At 37.8% G+C, this 12,031-nt stretch overlaps 1 protein-coding gene and 1 long non-coding RNA gene across 2 annotated transcripts; both read left to right on the forward strand.

Moving 5' to 3' along the window:
* The first annotated feature begins 1,535 nt into the window (after positions 1–1,535).
* Positions 1,536–6,820, forward strand: LOC123553505 (deoxyribonuclease-1-like). The gene is made up of 5 exons (XM_053541716.1): positions 1,536–1,683; positions 1,933–2,169; positions 5,422–5,510; positions 6,228–6,302; positions 6,634–6,820. Exons 2-5 carry the CDS (start codon positions 1,942–1,944, stop codon positions 6,803–6,805), a joined length of 564 nt encoding a protein of 187 aa, XP_053397691.1. The 5' UTR covers positions 1,536–1,683; positions 1,933–1,941; the 3' UTR covers positions 6,806–6,820.
* A 2,321-nt stretch (positions 6,821–9,141) lies between these two features.
* Positions 9,142–9,850, forward strand: LOC128556467 (uncharacterized). The gene is made up of 2 exons (XR_008370695.1): positions 9,142–9,240; positions 9,746–9,850. It is a non-coding gene; the product is annotated as an uncharacterized LOC128556467 (long non-coding RNA).
* The last annotated feature ends 2,181 nt before the right edge of the window (positions 9,851–12,031 follow it).

The following is a 12,031-nucleotide window of genomic DNA, read 5'->3' on the forward strand; positions in this document are numbered from 1 at the left end:
CTTATAGTAAACATTAAGTGTATCATGACATGCCAGGCACAAGTCCTAGTTCCATAGATGTATGATTGTGGTCACACATTGCTTTCAAATCGTTATTAGTAGACCACACCAGGATCTATTACAACAAATAGTATAAATGTTTACAAGAGCAGCAACAAGATCCTCTTTGAACATATTATTCTGTTATTTATTTAGAAAAAATCACAATGCCCTCTATAAGGAAATACTTTATGTTCACCATGACCTCTATCAAGACATAATTATGTCTCCCACACGACTGTGTGGTGGGAGACATTGATTTACTCCTGTCTGTCCGTCTGTCACAAATCTTGTCTGCGCTCTAAGTCCAACATTTCTCATCCGATCCTCACCGAACTTGAACAAAATGTGTTTAACCATAAGTCCTCGGTCAAGTTCGATAACTAGCCAAATTGGCCCAGGCACTTTGGAATTATGGCCCTTGAATTACTGAACCGGGTGGCCCTTGCAGTTGGGGGAGACATGCGCTTTTCTCAAAAGCAGCTCTAGTTGGTAGGAAATTTCACCTTGGCCTCAATCAAAAATTCTTGATACAAAAATTCACCATGACCTTAATCAGGAAATACGTGGTAAAATGTTGACTATGGTCTAAATCACTAAAGTTCGCTGTGGCTCCATCAGGAAATACTTTGTACAAAAGTTCACAATGTCCGCTATCAAGAAATACTTGATACAAAAGTTCACCACGATCTCAGTCAGGAAATACTTAGATCTATACAAATGTTCTCCATGGTCTCAGTCAGGAAATACTTAGTACAAAAGTTCACCATGGTTGCAAAAATATTTGATACAAAAGTTCACCATGGTCTCCTTAAAGAAATATTTGATACAAAAGTTCACCGTGGTCTCAATCAGAAAATACTTGATACAAAGGTTCCCCATGATCTGAAACAGGATATATTTAATACAGAAGCTCGCCATGACCTCAATCAGAAAATACTTGATACAGTTCACCATGGTCTCAATCAACTTGATACAAAAGTTCACCATGGTCTCAGTCAGGAAATACTTAATACAAAAGTTCATCATGTAGTATATGCCATATTCATATCCATACAAAATTTATAAGCATATATAGCAAAAAGTAATGTACTACTTTTTGAAGGTCGCAATAGATTCCCATATCAAGGTAATCTACGTTCTTGTGTATAACGATGATAAGCAATGACTTACTTCTGTCAAAAAGTAAACTAGTGGGTCATGTTGAAGAACCATATTATACTACAAGTTAGCCACAACGACATACGGAGGGGTACATCAGAAAAATAGCCAGTAATCCACCGTGTTGAAAGATCCTTTTTGTGGGGTTTAGGTGATCTTCTAACCATGCATGACAAGATTTTTCACATACATAAATAAAAATAAAGAACTTTTGTAGACTATAATCTATCACGACCTACAGAAGTTTAGATTTTGCAGAATGTAATCATTCAAATACTCTTTGGTTGACGTTGAGTCCATGCGATTTCAGAAAAAAAAGTAATGCAAACAGTTCACAATATTTGTATAAAATGACCGTCTAGATTACAATCGTGACCGGTCAGCATGTTAAGGCATGTAAGCAGTTCCTTATCTAGATTGCTTCACGTATGACTTTAGATTTCTTCGGACATTTGTAGAGGATTAGCTGAACATTTCAGAAAGGTATGTTTTCAATAGTTTCGCTTACACCTATGAAAATTTCTGACTAAAACCTTAAATTTACAAACCTGTAGAAAGCATAGATACATGAGATTTGTTGACAAACAATTAATCATGTTGGTCTCAACTGAGATTGTGTAATAAACGTTGATTGATTGTCATTCCATTCAGAAAGGAATAGTGATACATAAATGAATAATATAGGAAAGTATCAAAATGAAAAAGAAATAACTAAATTACTTGTAATTTCAGGGACCCATAATGCCGCTGTTGCAGAAACTGATCGTGCTGTGTGTGGCTATTCTAGGGCAATCTTCTAGCTTACCTACAGATCAATTCGCGACGAATACAACCAAAGCAGCAAAATACGACTCTCCAATATCTTCATACGCTTTTCTACCGAAAGTTTTACGTATATGTGCGTTCAATATTAAAACCTTTGGTCGTGCTAAAATGAGCGATCCATTTAAAGCTGGAATCATTCGAGATGTAAGTAAAGACACTTCTGTTACATGGTTTCATAAGTGACAATGTCTCAGTATTAACGTAATTAGATGGTAACAGTTACTCTTTTTGTCTAAATTGTATCAGCGAACGGTAAACTGTTACAGCCTTACTGTGTATACAAGCGAAGGTTACACACTTTATTCTATATTCTATCTATATCTAGAGCAATTGTAACTTTTAAATGTAACTTTAATAACTTTTTTTGCGTTCGCCAATACAGGCAATTAGCCTTTGTCTTGTAACAGCTGGCGTCATAAAAGGCTTTGTAGCAAATGCCATTCGCCAGCCGTCCGCCGATACAAATAACGGCTATGCAAGTATTACAGTTGCCTTTCGCTTTCGCTGATATACATAGCGGCGATGTAACAGTGTCCGTCCGCCGATACAAACGGCCGTATAACATTTGCCTTTCGCTTTCGCTGATATACATAGCAGCAATGTAACAGTGTCCGTCCGCCGATACAAACTAACGGCCGTATAACATTTGCCTTTCGCTTTCGCTGATATACAAAGCAGCAATGTAAGTGTCCGTCCGCCGATACAAACTAACGGCCGTATAACATTTGCCTTTGCCTTTCCCCGATACAGCTTTATTTACAAAATGGGTTTGACATTAATAATAGGTTAATGCAAAGTTCTTTCGTGTTATAACATCTGCTGTATCGCTAGGGTACCCAAACGTATCCGGGGGAATCTGTACATGTAATAAACAAGAAACGAACATGCTTAACACGCTATTTTAGCATCATCCCCATCCCACGTATATTGCCCATCAACATCATTGATTGTCCATGAAATGCGCAGTAATGTCGGCATTGTTTAATCATTTTGATGTCATTTCATGTTCAGTTATCCGTTATGTTCGAAAGCCGCACGTCACCGATATTAAATTGATGTCAGAACTTCAGACCTTTTTACGGTTATTCGAACGTGGCTCGACATTTTTGTCAAATAAAATGGAATGTCAAGTGTTGTATACATGTGTTCTGCGACAAACAATGATTGACGTCTTGACCATTGAGAACATTATGACGTCATCTGCCAAAAGTCGCCGGGTTCATTACCCCTCAAATACACGAAGTCCAGATTAATGCATCATAATCTTACAACTAGAATTGTGTCCACCGCCACATACTGTGACATCCTCTTTCTAGTAAAAACTATCAAAGGGCCATAACTGCAGTACAAATATTTGCAGAAAAAATTCCTTCCTTTATGGTCATCTGCACATTTTTACAGAAAAAAAATCCTTCCAGACTAACGTTGTCCTGGTGCAATTCCTACGTACCTGAATTCTGAAGGCACTGAATATTTTGTACATACTATGTTACGAATTTTACCGTGCAATGAAGTCGCCAACATTTTTATGGCAGACGGCAGAAATATGCAACGTCACATCATTTTAATAATTTCATATGATATTTGGCACATTATTCTTATATCAACTGGTATTTGGCTTTGTTTGATTATTTTTCTGTTGATGATACTGGCGTTATTTTAGCGGTAGGCTACATGCCGTCGGTGAATTTCTGTGTATTTCAAATAAAAAGTATTTAATTAATCATTTTCGTCCCGAACGGGACATAAGGCGTCAACAGTACATCTCCACCTGTCTCTGTCGTTGGCACCCTGGTGTCCCTCGCCCCACGAGAGTCCCATCTCTTTCAATTCTTGTGTGATGGTGGGACTCCATGTTGTTTTGGGGCGCCCTTGTTTCCTTCTTCCAGGTGGTGGCCATTTCAATGCTATTATGGGTGGTCGGGACTGATCCATTCTGAGGACGCGACTAGCCAACACATTTTGCGTTGCTTAATTTCAATGGCAGTGTCCTGGCTGTTTATTGTCCTGTAGAGTTCTTCGTTGGAGATCTTCTTTGGCCAGTAGATGCGACAGATTCTTCTGAGACAACCATTGTGGAAGACACTGATTGTCTTCATGTCGCTCTTGGTTACTCTCCAGCACTCTGAACCATACAGCAGGACTGGCTTCACAAAACTGGAATAGAGCCTGAACTTTGCGGTGTTGCTGTATTGCCTTGACTTCCAAATTGGCTAGAGTCTGGCGAAGGAACCTCTGGCTGAGCCTGGCTTGTATGTCCTTTTGTGCTGCGTTGTCGCTGCTAATGACACTTCCAAGGTACGTGAAATCACTGACCTGTTCAAGAGGGGTGTCGTTTACAGTGATGAGAGTTTCATCAGTACTGTTGACGCTCAGGACTTTGGTTTTTGGAAGAGCCGATGGTCAGACCCACCTTGTTGGCATAATTGTTCAGCCTGTTGGTTTTCTGTTGAAAGTTGGTTGCCTTGGAAGACAGCACCGCCAGGTCGTGAGCGAAGTCATGGTCTACAAGCTGGGAGAGTGGGGTCCACTGGATACCTCCGGGCCTGTCACAGGTCTTCTTCATCACCCAATCGATGGTGACTAAAAAGAGGTTTGCTGAGATGATACATCACTGTCGCACGCCAGACTTCACAAGGAACCATTCTGACAGTTGTCCATCGACTTTGACACTGCATTCGAACTTCTGGTAGAAGAGACGTATCAATGTGACCATTTTGTGACGGATTCCGTAGTTCGCTAGAATCTTCCATAGGGTCTCTCGATGTACACTGTCAAATGCCTTCTGAAAATCAATGAAGTTGATGTGCACCGGGGTGTTCCACTCTATGCATTGCTCTATGATGTTCCTCAGTGCGAATATCTGGTCAATGCACCCTGTACCTCTTCTGAAGCCAGCCTGTTCCTTTCTAAGTATTTCGTCTATGGCTTGTTGTCCTGTAGAGTTCCTCTGTTGATTCTGGAAAGAAGAACTCTACAAAAGACCTTGAATGGAACTGATAGGAGCGTTATGCCACGCCATTTGTCACAGCTTTGAAGCTCACCTTTCTTGTGGAGCTTGACAATCAGGCTTTTGGTCCAATCATCGGGGACAGTTTCCTCTTCCCGGATCTTCTGGAAGAGGTCAGTCAGCAACTTACTGGAGGTGCTGCTTTCGGCTTTCAGCATTTCTGTATGTATGGAGTTGTTACCAGCTGCTTTTCCGTTCTTCATCGCTTTAATGGCAGCTCTGGTTCTGGCCTCGGTTGGCGATCCTGGTATAACTTTATAATAATACAATAGTGAATAAATGTGCCATGGACGCAGCGACATTATTTCTAGATCAACCCTCGTACAACACCGACCCAGATGATGTCAAAGCTTTGTCACAACTAATAAAGTATTTGTATATTATAGATTGTGAAACGCTACGATGTTATTTTGATTCAAGAAATTCGCGACTCCAGTGGAGAGGCTATACAGCAGCTATGGGACATGGTTGGAAGGTAGGACCAGCGTCGTGACTATTTCAGTTTCATAAACTTTAAAATTCGTACGTAGGATTTCTTTATCCACGACACAGTGGGATTTATATGAAGATCATTCTTCAAGCAAAGACACATTATGAACTTTTGACGCCGGAAATGTGGAATTTCTGGACAAAATCAGTGATCAATCGAGTATTTTGCTGTAATTTTACATGTAATCAGACTAACACATTAAATACTGAAAGAAATCATGTTCATATTCAAATAAAATACAAATATACACATCAACAAAGCACATTTATCACTTTAAAATAGTTTGTTCCCAACTTTTAGCGGTCAGCTTATTGTTTTGATTGGTTGCAACAGGAAGAATAGAGTATAGTCGTTTTTAGGGGGTGATTTAAGTTAAGAAACAGAATTTCTTGCTATGATTTTCAAGAACCAAACTTTTTACGCTACAGAAAGAGAAATTAGTATGAGAAAGCACGTACATGTTGCATACAAAAAACGATGTAGGCTATTGCGGAATTATTACACGACACAGAACGAGAAATGTGAACATGTATAAAAAAGACTGTGCCGATTATACGTATGTAATATAGAATGTATGAAGAACAAACTCAGTCTTTCACATGAAGATTCCTGCTTCAGTCAATATGTGTTTGCATATTCTACACGTTTTTTAATATTTCATGCGTATTTAAGCATAATATGTGTAACATATTTCCTCTTTAGATCACAATACAGTCTTGTGTACAGCGAAAGACTTGGACGAAGTTCGTATAAAGAACAATACGCCTACTTCTATAAGTAAGTTGTCAAATGCCTTAATTTCGCTTCATATCGTTTCTTCTTTCGAACGTTTTGTGAAATTGATGAATTACAGATGGTCGGTGGTTCTACCCAGGTGCCCGTACGTGATTAAATAATGCACGGATGGGCACCTGGGTTCTTCCTCCACCATCAAAGCTGTAAAGTCGCCATAAGACCTATAATTGTGTCGGTGCGACGTTAAACCCAACAAAATAAATATTTAATTGATGAAGGTTTTAAATAATCCGAATATTGAAACACATAACACAGCTGTAATTTTGACACATGTGTAAAGGACATTGAAGCAGCTGAACAAGTATACTTGCAGACTGTCAACAGTTCAGGTTGTCGACGTGCACCAGTATGATGATGGCCTGGATGACTACAGTGACCCGTTCGAAAGAGAACCATTCTCAGTGAGACTAAAACCAGTTGGAGGTAAGCAGCATTATGGTTCCCTACAAACGTTTCCGAAGTTCGCAGGGGACCAGTCTATCTAGGTTTGTTAAGCAACGTAGAACGTGACGTCATACTACTTTCCGTCAGTGCGTCAGTATGAAAGCGCTACCATACTGTACACATTGGTAACGCTCACATTTCGGACCTTTGAAAAGAAACGTCAGCTGTTCATCTTTCCAGACCCCTCCCCCCTCCTCCCTCTTACCATGTATTTAACTGGAAAATCAGTTTACATATATATATATATATAATAGAAAATATTAAAAGTTACTCCTGGACAAGAATAATATGAAAATAAGGCAAAGCTCTAAGCGAGCCAATGAACGGATTTTCTAAATATTGCATATTTATTGTCACAAAGAATATTCATAGTCACTAATATCAGGAGACATTCATTGAAAATCTAATTTAGTTCACAGCTAACATGAATATATATGCAAATTTGGAACCGCGTCAATGACGTCATTACTGCGTTCCGTTTTTCTGGAATAAGACATTTTTTTCCGTTCTGCGATGCTGCTTTTAAATGCAATATGTTTTTTTCAAACACTGGAATCATTCTTTCATTTTGTTGAGTAATGATAATTTTACAGTTTAAAAGTTCTGTATTCATCCGGAAGAGTACTTTGTGTAGACAGTCGCTAGGGTGCGCTTTTAAACTTCGACGGAACTTTCATCATCACATGTGTGAAGTATACTTCGTTACCGTAAGCTCGATTCTCGAGCAGGCCTCGGCCTGCTCGAGTGCTAAAGAAATATATTCTGTATTTCGTTACTACGTTATTCAAATATCGGCACATTTTTACGATATTTATAGCCTGACCTGATGATAGAAGAACCGGTAGTAGACGAATACAGTGAGGAAACCATTGATTCTTTTCTTTTTTAGTTAATATTTGATTCTATAATGATATTATATATATTAGCAAACGATCTTTGCGTGTTCGATTAACAATTTTGTAGTGGATTCATTTCCGCATATACTATATTATAATAATATTTTTGAGTATAATATATATTTGATTATATTATAATAATCATATATATAGTATATAAAATGCATCGAATTATGTCTGTTCGATTAACAATATGTAGTGATCTGTCATTCATGTACATTTTCTGTAAGACACTAAAGTATTCTGCTTGTTTCTTTGTTATGACGGTGTGCTGATGCATTGATTGGATACGTAGCTGCGACGCGTCAAGAATTGGTATTTTAGTCGTTTCATGTGTAAGCTACTGAAGATAATGATTCTTTTCTAGGAAGTGTGATTATATGTGTGAAATTGTAGTCAACCATTGCTGATATACTGTAGATCATGTGCGAAAGCATTAATCAATGTGGATCAATCGTATATTTTATTATTTCAAAATCAAATGAAAAAAAATGTGGAAGAATAAGTATGGGTGTTTGCATGAAGAAAGAACACAATTCCCTGCCTAGCTGTAAGTACCGAATGTAAATTATTTTTTGTGTTGTGTTTTGTTGATTCATATCGGCATTGATGTGCATGCTCTACGCGGCGGTGACTGAAGGGCTTATTAGACAACTCAGTTTTGCTCTAGGGTTATGCATACAACAACCAGCGTGAACCGATGTGCTACACAGTATTGTCTCGTACATGATCAACATATTCATGCTTCATTGAATATCATGACATCATTGTCGTGTTTGCCATTTTTCATTATATTGTTACTGAAAATATGTTGTTATCAGATGCCCTTAAAGGGCCTAGACTTTATCAATAAACTTGAAACTTGAAGTTGTAAAATGTTTTCATGGATAGGCTGGAGACTGGTATATTTTACTTCCGGGTTTGCAAACCAGGCACAGACTATGAGACTACATGACACTTTCTGTAGCTTTCCTTAAATTCTCTACCAATAAACACTGAACACCCCTCTTAAGTTGCCATAATTTGACACAACATGCATCGTTATAGCTCACAAGCTCCCGTTTCTTTTAACTGAAAAGATGATGTCTGGTCTAATGACCACTTCTGGACCCTGATAGTACACAATAATTATCATAAAAATATTACTAAAGAATGGACCAAAGTAACGGTGAAAAACAAGTTCTGTTGTCCAGATCAAAACTAAACCTGCCGAGTTTGAACAGTCTGGCCTGTGTTGACGGAACATGTATACAGAACTTTAAACTGGGTCTCGCCTTTACAACCAGATATCTGTCATCCTTCTTACTTTCTATAAAATAAGATTTTCAGAGAAAAAGGTTATGACTATAAAAATATATATAATAAAATGACTTAGACAACAGACATTGTATGTCTATTTATCAACATTGGTTCAAGTTGGCGGTTCACAAGGAAAACTTGCACGCATAACTTTGTTTGTGAACATTGGTCTTTTTTTTTCAAGGTTTGTGATTTCTGGTCCAAATATTCGGTCAGCCTTTGTCCCCGGCAGTGAGGGTATCTACAGATTCGAGGAAACACACAAATTGGATTATACTCAGGTAAGGTGAAATATTTAATATTTTTGAAAGTTTAGTATATACAATCTATTCAGTGATGCTATGCAACTGCTCGCTGCTCGTGACATCGTTTCAAAATTAGTGTAATGGCTATGCCGACAAAAAATAAATGTTAGCGTTAAAGATATATTCATACTTCATGTGAATTAAGATTTACTGCAGTATTTTATAAAAATACGCCTGCATCATTAACAAAATGATTCTTTCTCATTTGAAGAAACCGCTTCCATGAAAGCAGGCGGTTCAATTCCGCTTATAAGCAATTGGAGACAAACATCTTTCTTAAACTATTTTAAAAATATTCTTGACTACATGAAGTTTTCTAAAAATAAACGTAGAAGCATCGTGGCTATTAAGTAAAAGAAGCTATATCTATTTCCTTAATTATCCATGTAAGGATTTACCTATTGGATATCTATATTCGCTTACATTTCCTATTTAATGCATGTTATAACTGAAAACTACCAGATCTTAATTCTTTTTACAGATGATGGATGTAAGTGATCATTATCCCATAGAACTTGAAATATACTGACAACTGGATGAAAATAGCTTTGTATGTATGATAAATAAACCTTGAACATGGCGTATCGATCATTGTTTATTCACTTCTATCTGCCACAACATTACAGCTGAGTTTGATCCTGCAGCAAATCCACAAAAATATAACTGATTCTCTTCATATGTAATATCTGACAAAAAAAAATATTTCAGAAAAATTGATGGTGTAAGACTGCACATCCATGCAGTCTGGTCAGGATCCATGCTGTTCACTTTCAAACCCTTTTGCAATTAGAGAAACCATTAGCGAACAGCATGGATCCTGACCAGACTGCGTGGATGCGCCGGCTGGTCTGGATCCATGCTGGTCGCAAATGCACTATGTTGGTTTTCTCATGGTATGGCTCATACATTATTTCAAATGCCTCAATGAGTGTTAGAAGGAATGTTTTAGGTATCAAACAAGAGGGTCATGAATCGCTCACCTGAGTAATATTAGCCACATGTTTAAAATGGCACTCTGATGCTAAAATATTAGAAAGTAGGTCAGTAGGTCAAATTCATGGTCACTGAAAAATCAGTTTTAAGATCGGTGTGCAAAACTGTACGGGTCATCAAAATTTCAAGGCTGTATCTTAAAAAACAAGAAAGTAGGTCAGTAGGTCAAGGTCACAGTCAAGTGACCCCTAATTGATTGGGGTCATCAGGTAATTATAATTAAACAGTGTAGGTAATATGATCTGATAATTTGTGATGTATATATTCCTATATAATTCATATAACAAGTGACCCCCGGGGTAGGGCCTCTTTCCACTCAAGGGGCATAATTTGAACAATTTTGTTACAGATCCACTAGGCAATGCTACATGCCAAATATCAAAGGCCTTGCACTTAAAGACAAGCAGATTCGTATTTTTCCCCTATATAATTCTGTTAAATTTGGGACCCCCAGGGCAGGGCCTCTACTCATCCCAGGGGCATAATTTGAACAATTTTGGTAAAGGACCACAAGGCAATGCAACATACCAAATATCAAAAGCCTAGGCCTTGCAGTTTCAGGCGAGAAGATTTTTAAAGTTTTTTCCTATATGAGTCTACGTAAAACTTGAGACCCCCAGGGGCAGGGCTTCTTTTCACCCCAGGGTTATAATTTGAACAATTTTGGTAAAGGACCACAAGGCAATGCTACATGTCAAATATCAAAGGCCTAGGTCTTATGGTTTTAGACAAGAAGATTTTTAAAGTTTTTTGCTATATGTCCATGTAAAACTTGTGACCCCTGGGGCGGGGCCTCTTTTCACCCCAGGGGCACAATTTGAACAATCTTCATAGAGGACCATTAGATGATGTAACATGCCAAATATCAAGGCTCTATGCCTTGCGGTTTTGGACAGAAGATTTTTTCTTCTTTTTGCTTTCGATTGCCATAGCAACCAGAGTTCTGCATGGAATTCAATTCTTTGAAAAATTTTGAAAGGGGGCCATCCAAGGATCATTCCTGTAAAGTTTGGTGTAATTCTGCCCAGTGGTTTTCAAGAAGATTTTTTTTTAAATTGTTGACGGACGGACAACGGACATTGAGCGGTCACAAAAGCTCACCATGAGCCTTTGGCTCAGGTGAGCTAAAAATGTCAAAAATATCTACTGCAGGAAAATATCAAAAATGCATTTTTGTACAGAATGATTTTAATACAAATATGTTGCTTTCATGCAAATTCAGATGTTCCGAAAGTGTTAACAAATGGATTTCAAACTCTTTAGGGCAGTGTACAGTATCAACATAACTTAAGAATTTCAATAGAAATTGAAAGTAGAAAAATGTTTCCATCCATAACAAGATTATAGAACGGAACTGCAATACCTTTTATAGTCTTTGTAATGTTTGTCATCTGACACTGGTATGGTACATCCTACACTTGAAATTTATTCGAGATGGTGAACAAGCATTGTATTCCTATGTATCTTTTTGGTAAGCACCAAGGTACTGTCCAAATTGGAAGCGGGACAAGTTCATTAGAGAAATTTAGAAATTTTTAAAGTTCAGACAGGGCCCCTTCCTGCATAAAGGCAAAATTTATTACGTTATTAACTATACTTTTGTTATTTATGTCGGTCAATAGCTATACATAGCTAATGTTGTCTATATTATATGTAACACTGACTTTAAATAAAATTCGTATCTTGTATCTTGTGTATCTTGTATCAAGGGCTAAATTGTAGCAGTCAGAATGAATGGCAGCAATGTATGAATGATAAAAAGTCCAAGTACAAG

The sequence above is a fragment of the Mercenaria mercenaria genome, chromosome 4 (genome assembly GCF_021730395.1).
Source record: "Mercenaria mercenaria strain notata chromosome 4, MADL_Memer_1, whole genome shotgun sequence".
NCBI lineage: Eukaryota > Metazoa > Mollusca > Bivalvia > Venerida > Veneridae > Mercenaria > Mercenaria mercenaria.